Source organism: Bubalus kerabau, chromosome 17 (assembly GCF_029407905.1).
Source record: "Bubalus kerabau isolate K-KA32 ecotype Philippines breed swamp buffalo chromosome 17, PCC_UOA_SB_1v2, whole genome shotgun sequence".
Lineage (NCBI taxonomy): Eukaryota > Metazoa > Chordata > Mammalia > Artiodactyla > Bovidae > Bubalus > Bubalus kerabau.
Window position 1 is genome coordinate 65,066,662 of NC_073640.1, and position 25,018 is coordinate 65,091,679.

Below are 25,018 nucleotides of genomic sequence, written 5' to 3' on the forward strand. Positions count from 1 at the left end.
GGAGCTCAGTTTGGACAGAAGGAAAGCCTCATTCTCTGTGCGAAGAAAACATGGCAACCAGCGTGTGGCAGCAGGACAGAGTGAGACCTGCACACAGGGTGCTGACCCCAGCCCTGCCCACCCAGCCTTAGAGGCATGTCCACCAATGCAGACAAGGGCTGGGTGCTGAAATGTGGGGTTTGTAGAGCGGACCAAGGCAAAGGACTACCATTGGCTATGAGGAAACATCCTGAAGGGATGGCCATGACGGAGGAGCTCTGCAAACAAGATGCTTGTGGTGAAGCCTGAACCACCATAGAGCAGAGTGCCATTGGTGAGTGACGCCCAAACAAGAAGCCCATTGCATCCCTTGTCCCTTGTGCCGGCCTCTGCTCTCCAAGGACTATGAAGAACTCCATCCACGTAGGACTTTTAGCCCCCAGCCAGGGCCTCCCCCATCCAACGCCTCCACAATCAGCAGAATCCTGTGCTCTGGGGCAGCTTAAGGAGAAGACACTTGTGAGTTGGCCACACGCACAGATGGAGCTGAAAGCACAGGTGAAACCCAGGGATAAAGAAGAAACCTGAAACCTCTCCTTGGAGCAACACAAACCATGGGCTAACACCCACGACCGGCCTTGTAACCTCAGCCTCTACAGAGCATCTGAATCAACAACCAGCGCTCTCTCAGTCATGGCAGGTGTAGCTTTAGCAGCTGTAGACTTTGGGGGCTTCTACACAAGGGGGGTTGGGCCAGGACAGAGCCTGAGCTTCTCCGTAGCACCACAGCGGGTTCAGCTGCACACTCAATGCAATCCCAGGACCTGACTTCACTGAATCTATGCTGGTGACCTTGCGAAAACAACATCTGAGAGACACCAGGGCCATGTGCCATCATGCCCATGGTTAAGGTGGTCCAAGAGCAGTGCCAACACTACATATCATGAGAGCCTGCAGAACGCATGAGAGGGGACACCAGAGCACACCCTGAGGTGCACATTCCTAGAGGAGCAATACTCAGTGACTTCTCTCCCAGTGGGTGTGCTCCAATCCCACCTGCCTGGCACCACAGATCAGATTCACAGCAAAGACTCAGATCTGGGGGCTCTATTACTCCACGCAGAGAGCAGGCACCACCAGAGACAGGGCAGTAACAACCACTGAACAAGGGGGAAACAGCCCTGAATATCCACGGCAGGCTCTGGTCACAGTTCACAGCAATCAAAGCACAGATCAAGAGAGGATAAGAGCACAAACCTCTGGACCAACCTCATCTACTAAGGTGCAGATACCAGAAGGAAGATTAACTAGGTTTCTGCACCTTTCAAAACAGAGACCACACACAGAATGCTGGACAAAATGAGATGGCAAAGATATAGGTTATAGGGGAAGAAACAAGATAATAACCTCCAAGGACCACTGAATTAAGAGGTGATAGGCAATCTAATAATTCCATCTTGCTTTTAGTCATCTTAAGTGGAGACACCAAACACTTTCACAAATCCTAGGTGCCTAGTAATTTTTAAATGCACTTCTTGCCACACATGTTTCTGAGAATGTTCTATTAGATATTTCAATCTAAAAATCATAGATGATAGTGACAGAGAACTAAGCAGAAACTGAGGACACATAAGACTGTGTCCGAGGAAGCTGAATAGAAATAAGATAAACTTAATATAGTACTGGTTTTAAGAAATTAAATAAGAAGATAGACTTTAAAACTATAATTGAAGGAGGGAATTCTACTCATTGCTCTGTGGAGACCTAAATGGGAAGGAAATCAATAGAACGGTCAAGACTAGAGATCTCCTTAAGAAAATTAGAAGTACTGGGAATATTTCATGCAAAGATGGGAACAATAAAGGACAGAATCGGGATGGACCTAAAAGAAGTAGACGATATTAAGAGAAGTTGGCAAGAATACAGGGAATAAGTATACAAAAAAGATCTTAATGACCGAGATAACCACGATGGTGTGATCACTCACCTAGTAACAGACATCCCGGAATCCAAAGTCAAGTCAGCCTTAGAAGGCATGAACACGAACAAAGCTGATGGAACTCCAGCTGAGCTATTTCAAGTCCTAAAAGATGATAATGCTAAAGTTCTGCAACTCGATAGGCCAGCAATTTTGGAAAACTCAGCAGTGGCCGCAGGACGGGAAAAGGTCAGTTTTCATTCCAATCACAAAGAAAGGCAAGGCCAAAGAACGCTCAAACTACTACACAATTTCCCTCATTTCAAACAATAGCAAAGGCTCAAAATTCTCCAATTGAGGCTTTAACAGTACCTGAACCGAGAGCTTCCAGATGTTCAAGCTGGATTTAGAAACGGCAGAGGAATCAGAGATCAAATTGCCAACATCCCTTGGATCATGTAAAAAGTTAGAGAGCTCTGGAAAAACAATTACATCTGCTTTATTGACTACACCACAGCCTTTGATTTGTGAATCACAAGAAACTGTGGGAAATTCTTAAAGAGATGGGAACACCAGACTACCTTACCTGTCTGCTGAGAAATTTGTATGCATGTCAAGAAGCAACAGTGAGAACTGGACATGTGACAACGGACTGATTCCAAATTGGGAAAGGAGCACATCATTTGTCACCCTGGTTATTTAACTTATATGCACAGTACTTTATGCAACATATCGGGTTGAATGAAGCACAAATTGGAATCAAGATTTCAGGGAGAAATATCCATAATCTCAGATACACAGATGACACCACCACCACCTTACAGCAGAAAGCAAAGAGGAACTGAGGAGTCTCTTGATGAAACTGAAAGAAGAGGGTGAAAAAGCTGGTTGAAACTCAACATTCAAAAAGCGAAGATCAAGGCAGTGGTCAGATCGTTTCATGGCAAACAAGGGGAGAAACCGTGGAAACAGTGAGAGACTTTAAGTTTTGGACTTCGAAAATCACTGCAGATGGAGACTACAGCCATGAAAGTAAAAGACGCTTGCTCCTTGGAAGAAAAGGTATGACCAACCTAGGCAGCATATTAAAAAGCAGAAACATTACTTTGCTGACAAAGGTCAATCTAGTCAAAGCTATGGTTTTTCCAGTAGTCATGTATGGATGTGAGAGTTAGACCATGAAAAAGCTGAATGCCGAAGAATTCATGCTTTTGAGCTGTGGTGTTGGAGACGACTTTTGAGAGTCCCTTGGACTGCAAGAAGACCACACCACTCCATCCTAAAGGAAATCAGTCCTCAATATTCATTGGAAGGACATGGTGAAGCTGAAGCTCCGATACTTTGGCCACCTGATGCAAAGAACTGATGCACTGAGAAAGACCCTTATGCTGGGAAAGATTGAAGATGAGAGAAGTGGACGACACAGGGTGAGATGGTTGCATGGCATCACTGACTCAATGGACATGAGTTTGAGCAGGCTCTGGGAGTTGGTGATGGACAGGGAAGCCTGGTTTCTGCAGACCATGAATCGCAGACTCAGACTTTACTGAGCAACTAAAGTGAACCGACTGATATTTATAATTAATTCTCTTTGCTGTATAGGAGTACAAAATTGGAAAACAGCTATATTCCAATTAGAACTTTTAATAAAGATTTCTTTATATAATCTAAAAATTGTCATAGTTTAAATCAACCATTAATAATATAGTGGAAAATGTGCTAAGATTTTATGTCCATTTATTTTAAAATTCTATGAGGTAATAGAATATAATAAGTATTTTAGCATGTTAGAATTCAGGCAAATACACTAAAGATATTTAATATGAGATCATATAATGAAAAGAGAAACTTTGAAGTCAACCTCAGATGTGCATTGTTTCATTTTCACCAGGTTTTGCTTTCTACAATGAAAACTTACTTAAATTTGAAATTTATTTAGAAGGTCCTATGTGTCGCTCCCAGTGGATAAGAAATTATAAATCAGAGAACAAAAACCCGTCCCTAGGATTCATAGAAGTTTGGCAGTTTGTCTACCACTTCACTCACACATTTCTGTCTAGAGGTAGAAGGAAATGTTAAAAGGACTGTCATACAGCTACTCAGAAATGGGCAGAGTTTTCCTAGGGCCCCCAGAAATGGAAGAACAACGAATGAATGCAGTTTGTCACAAGGCACGAGGAGACTTTTAGTTTACACTGTGATGGAGAATGGACATCAGTGGAGAAATAACTCCAGAAAGAATGAAGGGATGGAGCCAAAGCAAAAAGAATGCCCTGCTGTGGATGTGACTGATGATAGAAGCAAGGTCCAATACTGTAAAGAGCAATATTGCATAGGAACCTGGAATGTCAGGTCCATGAATCAAGGCAAATTGGAAGTGGTCAAACAAGAGATGGCAAGAGTGAATGTTGACAATCTAGGAATCAGCGAACTGAAATGGACTGGAATGGGTGAATTTAACTCAGATGACCACTATATCTACTACTGCGGGCAGGAATCCCTCAGAAGAAATGGAGTAGCCATCATGGCCAACAAAAGAGTCCGAAATGCAGTACTTGGATGCAATCTCAAAAATGACAGAATGATCTCTGTTTGTTTCCAAGGCAAACCATTCAATATAACTGATCCAAGTCTATGCCCCAATCAGTAACGCTGAAGAAGCTGAAGTTGAACGGTACTATGAAGACCTACAAGACCTTTTAGAACTAACACCCAAAAAAGATGTCCTTTTCATTATAGGGGACTGGAATGCAAAAGTAGGAAGTCAAGAAACACCTGGAGTAACAGGCAAATTTGGCCTTGGAATACGGAATGAAGCAGGGCAAAGACTAAAAGGGTTTTGCCAAGAAAATGCACTAGTCATAACAAACACTCTCTTCCAACCACACAAGAGAAGACTCTACACATGGACATCACCAGATGGTCAACACCGAAATCAGATTGATTATATTCTTTGCAGCCAAAGATGGGGAAGCTCTATACAGTCAGCAAAAGCAAGACCAGGAGCTGACTGTGGCTCAGACCATGAACTCCTTATTGCCAAATTCAGACTTAAATTGAAGAAAGTAGGGAAAACCACTATACCATTAAGGTATGACCTAAATCAAATCCCTTATGATTATACAGTGGAAGTGAGAAATAGATTTAAGGGCCTAGATCTGATAGATAGAGTGCCTGATGAACTATGGAATGAGGTTCGTGACAATGTACAGGAGTCAGGGATCAAGACCATCCCATTGGAAAAGAAATGAAAAAAGCAAAATGGCTGTCTGGGGAGGCCTTACAAATAGCTGTGAAAAGAAGAGAAGCAATAAGCGAAGGAGAAAAGGAAAGATATGAACATCTGAATGCAGAGTTCCAAAGAATAGCAAGAAGAGATAAGAAAGCCTTCTTCAGCAATCAATGCAAAGAAATAGAGGAAAACAACAGAATGGGAAAGACTAGAGATCTCTTCAAGAAAATCAGAGATCCCAAAGGAACATTTCATGCAAAGATGGGCTCGATAAAGGACAGAAATAGTATGGACCTAACAGAAGCAGAAGATATTAAGAAGAGATGGCAAAAATACACAGAGAAACTGTACAAAAAAGATCATCACGACCCAGATAATCACGATGGTGTGATCACTGACCTGGAGCGAGACATCCTGGAATGTGGAGTCAAGGGGCCTTAGAAAGCATCACTACAAACAAAGCTAGTGGAGGTGACAGAATTCCAGTTGAGCTATTCTAAATCCTGAAAGATGATGCTGTGAAAGTGCTGCACTCAATATGCCAGCACATTTGGAAAACTCAGCAGTGGCCACAGGACTGGAAAAGGTCCGTTTTCATTCCAATCCCAAAGAAAGGCAATGCCAAAGAACGCTCAAACTACCGCACAATTGCACTCAACTCACACACTAGTAAAGTAATGCTCAAAATTCTCCAAGCCAGGCTTCAGCAATACATGAACCGTGAACTTCTTGATGTGCAAGCTGGTTTTAGAAAAGGCAGAGGAACCAGAGATCAAACTGCCAACATCCGCTGGATCATGGAAAAAGCAAGAGAGTGCCAGGAAAACATCTATTTCTGCTTTATTGACTATGCCAAAGCCTTTGACTATGTGGATCACAATAAACTGTGGAAAATTCTTCAAGAGATGGGAATACCAGACCACCTGATCTGCCTCTTGAGAAATTTGTATGCAGGTCAGGAAGCAACAGTTAGAACTGGACATGGAACAACAGACTGGTTCCAAATAGGAAAAGGAGTACGTCAAGGCTGTATATTGTCACCCTGTTTATTTAACTTATATGCAGAGTACATCATGAGAAACGCTGGACTGGATGAAACAGAAGCTGGAATCAAGATTGCCGGGAGAAATATCAATAACCTCAGATATGCAGATGACACCACCCTTCTGGCACAAAGTGAAGAGGCACTAAAAAGCCTCTTGATGAAGGTGAAAGCGGAGAGTGAAAATGTTGGCTTAAAGCTCAACATTCAGAAAACGAAGATCATGGCATCCGGTCCCATCACTTCATGGGAAATAGATGGGGAAACAGTGTCAGACTTTATTTTTTCGGGCTTCAAAATCACTGCAGATGGTGACTTCATCCATGAAATTAAAAGACGCTTACTCCTTGGAAAGAAAGTTATGACCCACCTAGATAGCATATTCTGCTGGGAGCAGTAGTTCTGCCCCTGGCAAAGGTCATGAGGAAGGAGGCTCGGCATACGCAAAGGCGGGATCGAGCCTCAGGAGTCCCCCTGGAAATTCTCGAGCATCTACCCTCCAAAATCAGTGTCTGCCTACTTTCTGCTTTGTGCTCTCACCTACACCTCTGACTTTTTGGGGGGCCGTCCCCCACTACCTCTCTCTGAAAAACGAATTAACTTACAGCTCCTGTTACTAATTCCTGGGTGTGACAGTGTTTCAACCTACAAACTCCTTTGGAAGTCCTCTAGCCTGCCTGAATAGGTTTTTCCAGCCACATGTGTTTGTTCAGAGCCTCCCAACTGTGAGAGGCATGAGATGTTCTAAACTGTCTGAATACAGATTCCTTTGAGCAGTTAAAAGATTGATTAGAAATTGTATTGGTGAAGGGTTTTTCACTTCTTGCGCCAATGTTTGCTGCTAAGTTTCCATATCCCTTACCTGCTGTGTTCCTGGCAGTGTATTGATTAATATAATTGGTGTAAGTAGTAGCTTTAATGTTTGTAATCTTGGGCCCTTGAGTTAATTCTTTTTCTTGTTATACCCCACCACACCCTTGCCCTATAGGAATGCAACTTTATCTAATGCTTTTGGAGGGTGGCGCCTGACTTTAATCACCTTTAGAGAAAAATAAGTTTCTTAACATGTTAACAGGCCTCCGGGCCAGAAGATGATGCAAATCACCTAAACTTTTGCATATGATAAGTTTGCAGGAAGAAAGCCTGGCTTACTGCATGACTCTACCCCTTCCCCCATTATCCTCTATGCATAACTTAAGGTATAAAAACTACTTTGGAAAATCATATAGATCACTGGGAAATAATGTATTCACTTAGCCCAAGTAACAAAGAAGATTTCAAAGGTAAACCTAGAACAGATCACTTCAGAGGTAAAGAAACTTAAAATCCATTATCAAAGGCAGCTCAACATCGCAAGAAAACATGTATTTATGCACAAAACTCTTCCCTTGGTGTCCTCTTTCCATAAAACCTTATCACTTTCTGTACCCATTACTTTGTTCTCCCATGCTGAAAGAGCCACCTCTAAGTCAGACCTACTTCCTTTTCTCTTCATAAAATGTAATTTCTTTCCTCATACCTTCTTTACTGAAAATACACATGCTACTTTCCTGAAGCAGCCTAGAACTTAAGCATTTTGTGGATTGGTGAACATAAATACCAGTGATAAGCACTAAAAGAAATATTCTAAAGAACATCTCAGGATGGCATCAAGCATTAGTCATGAATAGTCCAACATCTCTACTTTCTCTGTAAGAGGAAGTTAGTCCTCAGTAATGAATGTTTCAGAATCTTATTTTATTTGCAAATGACCTAGGTAGTCAATAAACTTCCATCACTTAGTTTGGCACAGCCCTAGAAAGTCAGGATACCGAAATCTATAGAATGTTTTAGAGAGATATTTCTAAAGTATAATTATTCTTAAAAGAGTTTCTCTGAAAGACCATATCTCTTTTACATTTTCTTTGAAGTTTTTTTTTTTTCTTTTTTCTTTTTTCTTCCCCTTTCCTAGAGGTACTTTCCTGGTTGAGAAACTTGTAACAGATATAAAAATATAACAATATGTAAGTAATAATAAACCTAGGCACAATGAAAATACTGTGCTTAATGACTCTTAGACATATCTACATTAGATTAGCAAACAAACATTAATGCTAGATATTTAATATTTCCCAGTTCACGTGCATCTGAAATTCACTTAGGTAAATTTCTCTTGGAGTTAGAATTGTCTGATTTGTAAGCACTTACCTTCCTTGAGGTGAAGTGAGTGAAGTCGCTCAGTCATGTCCGACTCTTTGCGACCCCGTGAACTGTAGCCCACCAGGCTCCTCCGTCCATGGGATTCTCCAGGCAAGAATACTGGAGTGGGTTGCCATTTCCTTCTCCAGGGGATCTTCCCAACCCAGGGATCGAACGCAAGTCTCCTGCATTGCGGGCAGATGCTTTAACCTCTGAGCCATCAGGGATGCCCTTTAGGCCATTTAAATTAGAACTCATTTAGAACTTCAGCAATATTATAAAAAAAAAAAAAAGCACACTGAGCCATACATAAATCCAGACAGACAGACAGAGATTTCATAGTTTCCTGGTTAAGATTTAAAACATCTCTTTGACCGTTTGTTTGTTTGGCTTGAAGTTCTGATTTGCCCCAGGCTGAGTCAGGTCTCAGGCAAAGTGGGCAGTGACATTCAAGGACATGGAAAGGGTTAACTACAAGCTTTTCCCTAGGCAGGCCTTTTAACAAGCTGCTGCTGCTGCTGCTAAGTCGCTTCCGTCGTGTCCGACTCGGTGCGACCCCATAGACGGTAGCCCACTGGGCTCCCCATCCCTGGGATTCTCCAGGCAAGAATACTGGAGTGGGTTGCCATTTCCTTCTCCAACCTAGTTGTTAACAAGCTAGTTGTTTTAAAATGTATATGCAAAAAGAACCGGTTTTGCAGTTTCCAAGGGAAAGAAACTTTTATTTTAACCAGTTTTCTCCAGTCTAAAGAATATCAGGGCCATCCTGTGTCCAAAAGTTACCTTTCCTTTCTGTAGTCTTAGTTTTATAGCTAAAATATAGACCAAATTATGCTCAAATTGACTCTAATATCAGGGGCATTTCAGCTAATAAAAATTTTGGACTGTCCCTGTGGTGGAAAGTGAGGTCTTTGTCCCATCAGAAGAATTTGAAGGCCTAAGGGAATTTGCAGGACTGGGGGAACCTTGGTCCTTGGCAGCCCTGAGAAACAGGAGTACTCAGAAGGGAATTCTTTAGGATGTTCAGGCGTGGGGGAAGCTTGGTTCCCTCTCCACGTGAGAGATAAGCTTCCTTAGAAAGGGATTCTTTAGAAATGTTAGGACAGTTTTTGATCCTTCAGGCTTTTGAATATAGAAGAAACCTGGACGAAAGGCAACCTCAGAATCCTTTCCTAGAGATCATGGGGATATAAAAGGTCACATAGAGGTCATCTAGGAAATCTGATGGAGAGAGAGAGAGGGACAGGAGACAGGCAGGCAACAGAATGTAAGGACATTCTGAATCCTTTCCCGTCTTTTGGCAAAACCTAGTGAGCCATTCAGAGGCCATTTTTGGCGGTCCCCTGTTTGTTTTGGAGCCAGGCCTTTTGAAGGGTGACAAGCATCCAGTTTCTGAGAATGTAGACAAAGGTTGAGTATGAGAGCCTCCTGGGATGTAACAGAACCCACTCATAGCCTATCTACCATAGAATGGGAGTACTGAGAGTCACTGGCTGAGAGAAAGACGTCCCTTTTCCCCCAGTGGTCTCTCCGTGTGACTGAGGGCACAGAATGGCCGAGCGGCCCAACAGTCACATCCAACAGTGAGAGGAGACCTCTGAGAACCATGCAGCTAAGCCACCAGGTGACACGGGCAGAGAAAGACAGAGATTCCTGGGAGCAACCAGGTGACTCACCATTTGGTGATTCCCTGAAACGTGGAAGGCACTCTTGGGATGGCTCAGAGGCAATACCCAGGCTTCTGTAAATCAATCCAAACCAAAATGGAAAGAAGAGAAAGTGACAGGGAAGAAGGCTGAGGCATCCGCCGAACAATATATCCGGGAGGCGGTGGCCTGGGAAGAATGCTCTCTGTTTTGCTTCAACCACTATGAGCCTGACATGGTGGACGGAAGTTGTCTTGCTGCGGGTGGATGCCCTTGTGGCCTGATCCTTTCTGTGTGCCCCCCATCCTCACATGGGAGTCTTTCTGTGGCAAGAGCCCTAATGGCTTTTACGTGTCTGATCTGCGCCCACAGAATATTGGTTGGCATAGTCCTCATTTGCCAAAAAAAAAAAAAAAAAGGAGAGACCCTCACCCATTCAAGTGGCAGATACTTTGGGCGCAGTGAGCAGTGGGGCGTTTGGAACACACCAGAGGGTAACCCTGGCCAGCATTCCTCAGTTGCCTCCAGAGCAGTTGCCTTTTGGATGAGGGTCCCTGTGAGAAAGGAGAAGTGAGGGCAGGGGTGGGTTGGGGTGGGGGGGGCAAGAGACTCCAAGTCCCTGAACAAGCCACAAAAATGTCACGGTCTGGGTGCCGGTTGGAAAAGAATTTCCAGACATGAGACAATACGGGTTTGGTTTTTCAGTTTCTGCATTCTAAGACCCTCCTTGGTTTTATCTGCTCTTCACTCTTTGGGTAACCACAACCTTGGCAGAAAGAATCATTTTAACTATTTAGTATATGCTCTGTATCTTTCTGATTGCTTTTATCAGAGTCTTGAAAGTGCAAGAGAAATAACTAAAAATCAGTAATGTTGCTCTTGTACTTTTTGGCACAGATTTTAACAAATAGCCATTAAATAGCAGAGCTTAAACATTATTTCAGTTTATGTACTTCAGACTTTAACTAATAAAACACAGATTCACAGTGACAACTCTAAGAAAAGTTGATAGAAGTTTCTGTAACTGAAAAGAATACTAAAGGCAAGAAAAGCTTTAGTCACTCAGTCTGTCCCATTCTTAGTGACCCCATGGACTCTAACTTGCCAGATTCCTCTGTCCAAGAAATTCCCAAGCAGGAATACTGGAACGGGTAGTCATTCCCTTCCCCAGAAGTTCTTCAGAAAAACAAAGCAAAAAGACAAGAAGAAGAAAAAATTGATCAAGTCATGTTAATATTTTCATACACACAGTTCAGTTCAGTTGCTCAGTCGTATCCCACTCTTTGTGATCCCATGACCAGCACGCCAGGCCTCCCGGTCCATCACCAACTCCCGGAGCCTACTCAAACTCATCTCCACGGGGTACAGACATACACTCAAATGGGGCTATATGCTCATTAGGGGGAAGAGAGAGACATTTTCATGTCACTAAACTCAGGTAATTTTGAATGTAGTAAAATGTACATAATGTTAGAGGATGATATTCGTTACTTGCACTGAGCTGTATTATAAATTTTAATACAGTTGAGCATAGATTAGGACTAATAAGATTCTTGTAAACATTTTGGAAAATACAAAACTGTGAAGAGACTCTGTGATGTGAGCATGGAGTGTACTGGAAAAGATCAGACCTGGGCTTGGGATGAAAACCACCACTCCCCAAACCCAGCATCTCTGCTAAACACACATGAGTGTTCATTTTCCAAAGCAGAAAGAAAGTAAGAAGACAGGAAGTTACTTCATTAATTGTGATAGTTTAGGCGCATCCCTCATTTTTCTTTCCAAGACACTTGTTCAAGTCAAGTGGAAAAAAACAAATTCACAGCATGGGAATCTCACAGAAACACTTAAACCAGTGAACATGAGTCATGGGGTAGAAGTACAGGGAGGTGGTAAAAAGACTGTGTCTGTGATTTGAGCCTGGAGTGTTCTGGAAACATCACACCTGGGCTTGACTGATCATTTCGTCTACCCGGAAAACCCACGATCTATAATCAACACAATGAGTGTTCATTCTCAGAAGCAAAGAGAAACCAAGAAGATGGGGAGTTTCTCCATTAACTATGAGCATTTCCACACATTCCTTATTCCTTTTTTCCACAACCTTGTTTAAAGAGAGAGAGAAGTATGAACTTCATAGTCTCATGATGTCAGAGTGACGTCTCCAGAACCAGTGGACATCAGATGTCACGGTGTAAATGAATCACATGAAATGCACAATCACTGCCTGGGCATTCTGGAATTAACAATGAAATTATAACTTGAATTTAACATTTAAAAATCTCAATTTTATGCAAATTTCATTTCACATATACTTCCCCTGTTTAGTATCCTAATAATGCATTTAAGTAGTAAGACTCAGCAATGCAAAAGACAGCATCTCCTAGTTTTATTTCTGAAAATTTTCTGAAAAACTCTGGTCCTCTGAGTTGAGTCACTGGGCTTCGCAGCTGGCTCAGTGGTAAAGAATCTGCCTGCCAATGCTGGAGATGCAGCTTCAGTCTCGGGGTGGAGAGAATCCCTGGGATGAGGAAATGGGAATCCAATGCAAAATTCTTGCCTGGAAAATCCCATGGACAGAAGAGAGTTGGTTCTTTGTATAATGGCATTCTCAAACTCTGTTTTAAATATCTATATTGCACCCAGGTGCTAAGTCATCACTGCATTTCGCAACATCCCTAAAATCCCAACACCAAACCACATCCCAGTGGGAGTGAGGATAGGAGTGACTCCCCATGCTGATCTCTCACAAAAAGAATAGTTTCAACAGTTGAAAGTCCCTGATTCACGTTGAGAATTCATTATGCTCCACAGAAAGCGAGGATGCAGACAATGGAGCAAAGGCTCTGGGACAGAAGGAAGTCTAAAGGGCTGGTCTTCACTATGATAAGAAGAAATGGGAAGAAATAAGATGATGAGATGCCCGGGAAGAAAAACTAGGAGCAGAAAGCTAAAGGCTTGCAGATTCTCATTTGGGCATTTCAGGAGGAAAAGCAGATGCAGCCCCAGACCCAGGACAGGATATTTACCTGAGAAATTGCCATTTCCTCCTCTTCTTCCTCCTGCTCTGTCTTCTCTGGGGATATTACGCTGCAAACGCACTTCTGAAGTTTCAGAAAATACCGTTGAGGGCATCACAATAGCTCTTTAACCTACAACCAATGCTCCTACAGACAGAAGGGCCTTGAAAAGCTGAGAAGACTGACCTCTCCTGTCCTCTGTCTCAGGAGAGATTCAGGAACAATCAATTCCTACCTGGAGACCAGCCTGGGAACTTATTTCTTGATTGTTCTCTCCCCATAGAGAGCTCCTAACATTCTCCTCACACAGATGATGTGAGCTGACTGCATTTCCCTGTCCAAATCCAGCTAGACCAACCTGTTGCCTCTCCGTGGAGAAAGCCAGGGCTCAGCTCTCACAGATGGATCACGAGGCACTTCCTTAACCAGGGCCTCTGCTTAGAATGCCCTGGAGCACTTCTTAGACACCACAGTGATGCTCCCACAGGACCAACCTAGAACTCTGTTGGGAGGGCATCAGTGAGGTCAGTTCCTGACACTGGTCATGTGATCCTGATGGAAAACCAGATGGAAACTACTTCGGTAAAGATTCTTTCTGAACCATTTCAATGAATACAAATCCCTGGTGGTCAGGTCCCCACTCCAAGTAGTTATCAATCTGCAGGTCTACAGTGTGGCCGTTAATGGAGTCATCAGCAAATCCCACTTTTTTCTGATGTTTCTTCTCCCAAACCAACGTTCAGGAGTCCTGAACTCAAAGCCTCACACTCACCACACCTAGGACCTCTCTGTAGGGGAGGATTTCGGGCAGGGATTTCTGAGAGAGGGCAAAGCTAGAATCAGGCAGAGAGAACGCCAGTTCTTGCAGTTTAGCCTGTAGAAGTTACGCTGGGTGAGGTGCTCTGGGATCCCTAGGGTGTGTGTGAATTAACCCATTTAAACCAATACAACAAATCCGGTGAGCACTGTGAGGGTGTCATTGAAGGGGGGCTTGTAAAGTAGACCCTGGAGTTCAGCAAGACTGTTGATCTCAAGGAAGCTGGTCATCTAGACCAGGTGCTCACAGGACTGGCTTTTGTGAGTTCAAGAAACCGCAGGCTGCCGGCTGCCCAGACAGTTGCTGAGGCAGAAACAGCATGGACCAGTTTATGGAAATTGTCAACAATATTCATTTTTTGATATAAGGATATGAGATTTGTGACTTTTACAGCTTACCAGACAAAGCCTAGGAAGCACTTAGGAAGCATGGTATACACTAATTCCACGCCTCTTCCAGGAAGACTTTCTAATACGTTTCCAGGTTATCACAGAACCTGTCTTCATTTCAACATTGTCAAGTAATAATCATGACTTGTGTGTTGATATTATAAAGATACATCAATATTGCAGTGAACTCTCATTGTGTTTTTCTTACAAATCAAGGATATTACTATTGAAACTTTAGAACCAACTTCTATCTTACTTTAATACATGGAAAGATTAAATGATCACTTACATCATGGCAACTTCCAGATATTTCACATCAGTGCCAAACACCTCCATTTAGATGGTCACTGTCCATTTTACATTATGGTATCCTTCATCTTCTAATGGAGGATAGATAGAAATGGTTGCAACACAATATAAAAAGGCTAATCTTTAACAAACCGTAAAAAAACTACGTTTTCCAACACAGTAGAAAGCTTAGTATGGATGGAGTGTTCAATTACATTCATGTAAAAGAATCTAAAATCACGTCATTCTAAACAAGCATACAGATAGCAATCCACTCCAGTACTATTGCCTGGAAAATCCCATAGACACAGGAGCCTGGTAGGCTACAGTCTATGGGGTTGCAAAGTTGGACACAACTGAGCGACTTTACTTTTGCTTTCATACATACATTGCTAAGAATTGTAACTTTCTAACCACCAACCTTCATCTCACGATTCATGCTAATATGTCCATTTTCTATGTGTTTTAACTATGGAGTACTCCCTACAGTCATTGTACTTCAGAGAAACTTCTGAAAACAAGATTAATGACATGCCTTCTATTATGCAATCTCTGATATTTATTTCCATTTAACTTTTGATTAAATACTTTTCTACATATTGGTTACTTCATTTCCATTGGTTTTTTTTTTTTTTTTTTCTATAAACTCTTGTGTTTTCTGGTGCATGTTTAGGGCAAACCTCTTCCATCACTTGTTCCATTACTAGAATTTCGCTCCAGTGTGTGTTCTCAGATGTTTAGTGAGATAAGCACTCTGACTACAGGCTTTGCCACATTCAGTACATTCATAAGGTCGCTCTCCAGTATGCATTCGCCGATGTTGAGTAAGAGCAGAGTTGTAACCAAAGACTTCGCCATATTCAGTACATTTATATGGTCTGTCTCCAGTATGCATGCGCCGATGCTCAGTAAGATTATAACGCGTAATAAAGGCCTTGCGACATTCTGTCCATTTATAACGTCTATCCCCGGTATGAATTGGGTGATGATGAAAAAGGGCTGAACTCCTAATAAAGGCTTTGCCACATTCTTTACATTTGTATGGCTTTTCACCAAATGGATTCGATGATGTCGAGTAAGAATTGAGCAATGATGAAAAGCTTTGTTACATTCTTTACCTATATCAGGCTTCTCTCCAGTATGGATTTGCTGATGAGAGGTTAGATCTGAGTAACAGATAAAGGCTTTGCTCATTCTGTACATTTATAAGGTTTCACTCCAGTATGAATTTGCAAATGTTGAGTAAGATGTGAGTTGTAAGTCAAGGCTTTGCCACATTCTGAATATTTATAAGATTTCTCTCCAGAGTGAATTCGCTGATGTCCAGGAAGAAATAAGGAATGACAAAGGCTTTGTTACATTCTTTACATATATAAGGTTTCTCTCCAGTATGAATTCGCTGATGTTGAATAAGGTCTGAGTTGCAAGTAAAGGCTATGCTACATTCTGTACATGTATAAGGTGTCTCTCCAGCATGAATTCACTGATGTTGAATAAGGCCTGAGTTGTAAGTAAAGGCTTTGCTACATTCTGTACATTTATAAGGTTTCTCTCCAGCATGAATTCGCTGATGTTTAATAAGGTTTGACTGGTAAGTAAAGGCTTTGCCATATTCTGTACATTTATATGGTTTCTCCCTAGTGTGAATTCGCTGATGTTGAGTAAGAAATGAGGAACGATGAAAGGCTTTGTTACATCCTTTACATATATAAGGTTTCTCTGCAGTATGAATTCGCTGATGTTGAATAAGGCTTGAGTTGCAAGTAAAAGCTTTGCTACATTCTGTACATTTATAAGGTTTCTCTCCAGTATGAATTCGCCAATGTTGAATAAGGCATGAGTTGTAAGCAAAGGCTTTGCTACATTCTGTACATTTATAAGGTTTCTCTCCTGTATGAATTTGCCGATGTTTAATAAGGCTTGAGTTGTAAGTAAAGGCTTTGCCACATACTGTACGTTTATAAGTTTTCTCTCCACTGGGAATTCTCTGATGTGGAGTAAGAAATGAGGAATGATGAAAGGCTTTGTGACATTCTTTACATATATAAGGTTTCTCTCCAGTATGATTTCGCCAATGTTGAATAGGAAGTGAGTTGTAAGTAAAGGCTTTGCTATATTCTGTACATTTATAAGGTTTCTCTCCAGTATGAATTTGCCGATGTTTAATAAGAACTGAGTTGTAAGCAAAGGCTTTGCTACATCCTGTACATTTATAAGGTTTCTCTCCAGCATGAATTTGCTGATGTTGAATAAGGTGTGAGTTGTAAGTAAAGGCTTTGCTACATTCTGTACATTTATAAGGTTTCTCTCCATCATGAATTCACTGACGTTGAATGAGGCTTGAGTTTTAGTAAAGGCTTTGCTACATTCTGTACATTTATAAGGTTTCTATCGAGCATGAATTCTCTGATGTTGAATAAGGTTTGACTTGTAAGTACAGGCTTTGCCACATTCTGTACATTCATACGGTTTCTCTCCAGTGTGAATTCGCTGATGTTGAGTAAGATATGAATGACGGTTAAACGCTTTGCTACATTCTTTACATATATAAGGTTTCTCTCCAGTATGAATTCGCTGATGTTCAATACGGTCTGAATTATAAGTAAAGGCTTTGCTACATTCTGTACATTTATAAGGTTTCTCTCCAGTATGAGTTCGCCGATGTTGAATAAGGCATGAGTTGTAAGCAAAGGCTTTGCTACATTCTGTACATTTATAAGGCTTCTCTCCAGTATGAGTTCGCCGATGTTGAATAAGGCATGAGTTATAAGCAAAGGCTTTGCTACATTCTGTACATTTATAAGGTTTCTCTCCAGTATGAGTTCGCCGATGTTGAATAAGGCATGATTTGTAAGCAAAGGCTTTGCTACATTCTGTACATTTATAAGGTTTCTCTCCAGTATGAATTCGCTGATGTTCAGAAAGATATGAGGAACAACGAAAGGCTTTGTTACATTCTTTACATATATAAGGTTTCTCTCCAGCATGAATTCGCTGATGTTGAGTAAGAAGTGAGTGACAGTTAAATGCTCTGCAACATTCTGTACATTTGAAAGGTTTCCTTCCTGTATGAATTCTCCTATGTCTACTTAGATTGGATGACTTACTAAATATTTTCTCACATATCTTACACTTGTTTTCTTTCTGTGGATTCTGAATAGCATCCTGTTGAGTAAGTTCTGAACAGTGATTAGAAACCTTACCATATTCACTACAAGTCCTCTCTCCAGTACAAGTACTCTTATCTAGAGAAAAACCTGACATTTGATCAAAGGTATTTCTACTATTATTAGTTTTTGAATCCTTGTTTGAAGATTCAGGTCCCTGATGTTTCTTAAGGTTTGAGTCTCCTTCAAATGTATACCTAGTTTCATTGCCGGAATATCTTCTCAGTCCGCCATAAATACTCTTGTAATTATTGGAGCTGGGGCTCTTACTTAAGGTCTGACTCATTTTATTATACATGGAAAGCTGTTGTGTATTAACCATACCACAATATGTATTGAACAATGATGGTTGGATTGCATCTCTTCCATTATCATCAACATTATACATCTTGGAATGGATAGAAGATATCTGTTGGGGGAAGAACTGTCTTTCATTTATCCTGGTATATTCCCAATCCGTCATTAAATTTAAGTTTTTGAGGTGAAATATTTGATACATTCCTAGGTTTACTTTTTGGAATACATCTTCTAATGCTGGATTCTTTGGCATCAAATCCTGGGTGTCCTGTGGAGACATAGCTGAAAGATACCAAATAACAAGTAATTTTACCTGCTATTCCTAGTGAATATCTTTAAAGATTTACAGAAAATTGATGACCATAGCTAGTTTAAAAATACAATGGAGATGGAAGGATCAAGATGCCAGAGGCTTAGGCAGATGTGGAGCTCATCTCTCTCTCCACAAATGAATGAGAAATGGGAACAATTCTCACAGAGCCCAGCTGAACACTAGCGGAGGCCCTTGGAAATCTGAAAGGAAAAGAAAGATTCCTGCTCTGTAGGGTAGGACAAAAGAAAGAAGAAGGAAAAAGAAGAGGAGAGGAAGTGGGTTGGGGCCTGCAACCCTGCAGGGAGATGAAAGTGAGGAGATGTCTCCATATTCAAGGAATCCCCTCACTGGGGGAGCTCAATTTGGACAGAAGAGCCTCATTCTCTGTGGGAAGAGAACACGGCAAACAGTGTGTGGCAGCAGGACAGAGTGAGACCTGCACACAGGGTTCTGACCCCAGCCCTGCCCACCCAGCCTTAGCGGCATGTCCAGCAATGCAGACAAGGGCTGGGTGCTGAAATGTGGGGTTTGGAGAGCAGACCCAGGCAGAGGACTGCGGTGTGCTGTGAGGAGACATACTGAGGGGATGGGAGTGAGGGAGGAGGTCTATAAACAGGATGCTTGTGGAGGAAGCGTGAACCACTACAGAGAAAGTGTCATTGTTGACTGATGCCCAGAGAATGAGCCAGCTGCATCCTTTGTCCCTTATGCCTGCCCCTGCTATCCAAGGACTATGAAGAACTCTACACAGCCTGGGATCATTTGAGCCCCCGGCCATGGCCTCCCCCATCAACCTCCTCCCCAATCAGCAGAATCCGGAGCTCTGGGGCAGCCTCAGGAGAAGACACCTGTGAGTTGGCCACATGCACAGATGGAGCAGAAAGCACAGGTGAATGCCAGCAATAAAGAAGAAAAGCTGAAAACTCTCCTTGCAGCAACACAAGCCACGGTATTATACCCATGACCAGCTTTGTAACCTCAGCCCCTACAGAGCATCTGAACCAACAACCAAGGGCTCTCTCATTCACGGCAGGTATAGCTTTAGTAGCTGTAGACTTTGTGGGCTCCTATCCAAGGGGGCTGGGCCAGGACAGAGCCTGAGCTTCTCCATAGCACTACAGCGGGTCCAGCTCCATGCTGAATGCAATCACAGAACCTGACTTCACTGAATCTATGCTGGTGACCTTGTGAAAACAACAGCTGAGAGACACCAGGGCCGTGTGCCATCATGCCCATGGTTAAGGTGGGGACAAGAGCAGTGCTAGCACCTCATAACATGAGAGCTTGCAGAACGCATGAGAGAGGACACCAGAGCACACCCTGAGGGGAACATTCTTAGAGGAGTAATATTCAGTGACTTCTCTCCCAGTGGGTGTGCCCCAATCCCACCTGCCTGGCACCACAGATCAGAATCACAGCAAAGACTCAGATCTGGGAGCTCTATTCCACCATGCAGGGAGCAGACACCACCAGAGGGCACTAACAACCACAGAACAAGGGGGAAACAGCCCTGAATATCCAGGGCAGGCTCTGGTCACAGTTAACAGCAATCAGAGCACAGATCAAGAGAGGACAAGGGCACAAACCTCTGGACCAACCTCACCCACCAAGGTGCAGCTATCAGAAGGAAGATTAACTAGGTGGCTGCATGCTTCAAAACAAAGACCACATACAGAACGCAGGACAACATGAGATGGCAAAGAAATACGATATAGGGGAAGAAACAAGATAAAACCCTCCAAAGACCACTGAATTAAGAGGTGATAGGCAATCTAATGATTACTTCTTGCTTTTAGTCATCTTAAGTGGAGACACTAAACACTTTCACAAATCCTAGGTGCCTAGTAATTCTTAAATCCACTTCTTGCCACACATGTTTCTGAGAATGTTCTATTAGCTGTTTCAATCTAAGAAGCATAAATGATAGTGACAGAGAACTAGTCAGAAACTGAGGACACATAAGACAGTGTCCAAGGAAGCTGAATACAAATAAGATAAACTTAATAAAGTACTAGTTTTAAGAAATTAAATAAGAGAGACTTTAAAACTATGATTGAAAGAGGGAACTCTACTCATTGCTCTGTGGAGACCTAAATGGGAAGGAATCAATAGGACGGTAAAGACTAGAGATCTCTTTTAAGAATATTTCATGCAAACATGGGCTCGATAAAGGACAGAAACAGGATGGACCTAAAAGAAGAAGATATTAAGAGAAGTTGGCAAGAATATATGGAAGAACTATACAAAAAAGATCTTAATGACCGAGATAACCACGATGGTGTGGTCCCTCACCTAGTAACAGACATCCTGGCATCCAAAGTAAAGTCGGCCTTAGAAGGCATGAGGACCAACAAACCTAGTGCAGGTGATGGAACTCCAGCTGACCTATTTCAAGTCCTAAAAGATGATAATGCTAAAGTTCTGCACTCGATAAGCCAGCAAATTTGGAAAACTCAGCAGTGGCCTCAGGACGGAAAAAGGTCAGTTTTCATTCCAATCACAAAGAAAAGCAATGCCAAAGAACGCTCAAACTACTACACAATTTCCCTCATTTCCAACAATAGCAAAGGCTCCAAATTCTCCAAGCCAGGCTTTAACAGTACGTAAACCGACAGCTTCCAGATGTTCAAGCTGGACTTAGAAACGGCAGAGGAACCAGAGATCAAATTGCCAACATGCCTGGGATCATATAAAAAGCGAGAGATTTCTGGAGAAACGACGACATCTGCTTTATTGACTATATCACAGCCTTTGATTGTGTGGACAAGAAACTGTGAAAAATTCTTAAAGAGATGGGAACACCAGACTACCTTACCTGCCTCCTGAGAAATCTCTATGCATGTCAACAAGCAACAGTGAGAACTGGACATGTGACAACGGACTGATTCCAAATTGGGAAAGGAGTACGTCAAGGCTGTACATTGTCAGCCTGCTCATTTAATGTATATGCACGGTACATATTGGGACATACTGGGATGGATGAAGCACAAATTGGAATCATGATTTCAGGGAGAAATATCCATAATCTCAGATACACAGATGACACCACCCTTAGAGCAGAAAGCCAAAAGGAACTGAGGAGTCTCTTAATGAAACTGAAAGAAGAGCCTGAAAAAGCTGGCTTCAAACTCAATCTTCAAAAAACAAAGATCATGGCACCGGTCAGATCGTTTCATGGCAAATAGTGGGAGAAACAGTGGAAACAGTGAGAAACTTTATTTTTGGGGGGTTCCAACATCACTGCAGATGGTGACTACCGCCATGAAAGTAAAAGATGCTTGCTCCTTGGAAGAAAAGCTATGACCAACCTAGGCAGCAAATTAAAAACCAGAAACACTACTTTGCTGACAAAGGTCCATCCAGTCAAAGCTATGGTTTTTCCAGTAGTCATTTACGGATGTGAGAGTTGGACCATGAAGAAAGCTGACTGCTGAAGAACTGATGCCTTTGAACTCTGCTATTGGAGAAGACTCTTGAGAGTCCCTTGGACTGCAAGAAGATCACACCACTCCATTCTAAAGGAAATCAGTCCTCAATATTCATTGGAAGGACATAGTGAAGCCGAAGTTCTGATACTCTGGCCACCTGATATGAAGAACTGACCCACTGAGAAAGACCCTGATGCTGGGAAAGATTGAAGATGAGAGGAGAAGTGGACGACAGAGGGTGAGATGATTGCATCGCATCACTGACTCGATGGACATGAGTTTGAGAAGGCTCTGGGAGTTAGTGATGGGCAGGGAAGCCTGGCCTGCTGCAGACCATGGATCGCAGACTCAGAACTGAACTGACTGATATGTATAATTGATGCTCTTTGCTGTATAGGAGTACAAAATTGGAAAACAGCTATATTCCAATTAGAACTTTTAATAAAGATTTCTTTATATAATCTAAAAATTGTCATAGTTTGAATCAACCATTAATAATGTAGTGGAAAATGTGCTTAGATTTTATGTCCATTTATTTTAAAATTCTATGAGGTAATAAAACACAATAAAGTATTTTAGCACATTAGAATTGGGGCAAATACACTAAAGATATTTAGTATGAGATCATATAAGGTAAAGAGAAACTTTCAAGTCAACCTGAGATGTGCATTGTTTCATTTTCACCAGGTTTTGCTTTCTGCAGTGAAAAATTACTTGAATTTGAAATTTACTTAGAAGGTCCTCTGGGTCGCTCCCAGTAGATAGGAAGTTATAAATCAGAGAACAAAAACCCGTCCCTAGTATTCCTGGAAATTTGGTAGTTTGTCTACCACTCCACTCACACATTTCTGTCTAGAGATAGAAGGAAACTTTAAAAGGACTGTCATACAGTTACTCAGAAATGGGCAGAGTTTTCCTAGGGCCCCCAAGAAATCGAAGAGCAATGAATGAATGCAGTTTGTCAGAAGCCAAGAGGAGACTTTTAGGTCACACTGTGATGGAGAAAAGTAATCACTGGAGATAAATTCATGAAGATTTCAGAAAGAGAGAATGGGGCAGGTGATACATTGCTATCACAGTAGCAGAACAAACCCAGGTTTTCAAAAACCATTTCCATTGAAGCAAATCTCCCAACATCACGTGATGAAGGATGAGTTCCTTGCTGCTCCTTGGACCTCTCATCTGAGTCATCATCTCCAGCCATTCATACCTACCTGGGTAAATGGCTGTTGCCTCCATTCTCCTCATATTCCTGGGATCCTTCAATAGCTCCAGAAAGGTGACCAGGTCCACCTTAGAGAGAAGCCCTGGTGATCAGAGAAAGGAATATTTGTGTTGTTAGATTCATCAGTATCGAATCCAATATGTATTCAGGTGAGACGAAAATGCATTTTCTTCTAGAAAACGATTTCCTGAAATACTTTATTCAAAGCTGCTATACAATACTAACACACACCTAACAATCAGGTCCTGAGATTCTGGTCAAGTAGTACTAAGGCAAAAGTAAGTAGTGTCAATGTGAGGTTAAGAGAGGGTGCAACTATTTAATACCACAGAACTTACACAATTACCACTAAGCTAGAATGAAGGATGCAGAGTACATCAAGGAAGAAAAACATCACCAGCACAACGATTCATCATGAAGCCTTTCTTTCTAAACTCAGAAATAACCTATTATCCCCTAGAGAGCACAGATCTGAAAATACTGTGGGAAGCAGAAAATTTCAGAAGACATTCTAGAAATGACAGAACAAAAACAAAGTGGGTAGATAAGGGATTCTGGAAGGCAGTTATCCTCACCCAAGGAGGCCAGGTTCCTGTAGTTCTCTACCATCACGTCCCTGTACAATTTCCGCTGACTGGGGTCCAGGCATTCCCACTCCTCTTGAGTGAAGTCTATGGCCACATCCTGAAACATTAGCCGTCCCTGAAATACAAAGTACAGATGCCAATAGGCCGTGGGAAGTCTTCCTAATGTGATCCAAGATGAAAATGGCAAGTTCAGAGACCTGGTCGTGATTTGGTGGCTTGGCTGGTATTATAAAATATATTTTTTTACACAGTTTTCCTATTTACCCAATTTCTAATGTGAAGAAAGGAGGATGAGTTATGATCCACAAGCCATTAGAGAAACTATTCTCATCTGAAAGAGCAATTATAAAATAATCAGGGCCACAGTAGCATATTTATTCCGTGATTCAGGAGCAGACCACGGCCATGTTTTAAGGCATCAGGATGGCAAAAGTCTAACCATGAGGGGTTACTTTTGGAGAAGATGAATAAGCTTTGTCTACATGTACCATAACCTTAAGTAATGCTTATTTACTTTACCAAAGTAACAAAAGATTTTAAAAATGAAAGTAAATCACTTAAAGGCAAAGAAATTCATAATCTCTTCTTGAAAGCTGCATTCTAAGAAAACTTTGTTGTATTAACATAGAGATTAGACGAAATTCCAGTCTGCTACCAGCTTACCAGATAGCAAACAAAAGCTGTTTATCGGTTAACCTTAGAAAAATCTTTTCCATAAATCATGAAGTAGCAGTATTTTTCCAAAGGCATCAGAGTGAAACCATAGAAGGCATGTTTAAATCTGATTAAACTGCAATTGACCGTGTAGCCTGGTCACTGCTGTGACTTGTAACACTTTAACAGGATAAGTAGAATTATAGTTGACCTGATTTTATTAGGGCATATCAGATCTATATGAACTCCACATAATTTTAGGATATCTATATTGGTAAAATCCACCATACACTATAATCTGAGAATATTTATCACCCGCTCAACAGGACTTCCCATATAACTTTACATGTCCAATGAACCCAGGTAGTTTAATAGCTCCCTGGGATGTCTCAGGGGCCCTCTGAAGCATTTGAAAGTCAGCTAGAAGTCAAATCATTTAGGAAGCTTTGTGGACAAATATCAAAAGGGGTTATTATAACAATCTGTCAGATAAGATCTGAGTAACAGGCAAATTTGGCCTTGGAATACGGAATGAAGCACGGCGAAGACTAACAGAGTTTTGCCAAGAAAATGCACTGGTCATAACAAACACCATCTTCCAACAACACAAGAGAAGACTTTACACATGGACATCACCAGATGGGCAACACCGAAATCAGATTGATTATATTCTTTGCAGCCAAAGATGGAGAAGCTCTATACAGTCAACAAAAACAAGACCAGGAGCTGATTATGCCTCAGATCATGAACTCCTTATTACCAAATTCAGACTTAACTTGAACAAAGTAGGGGAAACCATTACACCATTCAGGTATGACCCAAATCAAATCCTTTATAA

At 41.8% G+C, this 25,018-nt stretch overlaps 1 protein-coding gene across 1 annotated transcript in view; it reads right to left on the bottom strand.

Annotated features, from left to right (window-relative positions):
- Nucleotides 1-16,294: 16,294 nt before the first annotated feature.
- Nucleotides 16,295-25,018, bottom strand: part of LOC129630722 (zinc finger protein 502-like) — a 28,748-nt gene continuing 20,024 nt past the window's right edge. The window contains exon 3 of the mRNA XM_055551219.1: nt 16,295-17,424. Coding sequence (XP_055407194.1) covers nt 16,898-17,424 — 527 coding nt within the window. The 3' untranslated portion in view covers nt 16,295-16,897. The remainder of the gene's footprint in view (nt 17,425-25,018) is intronic.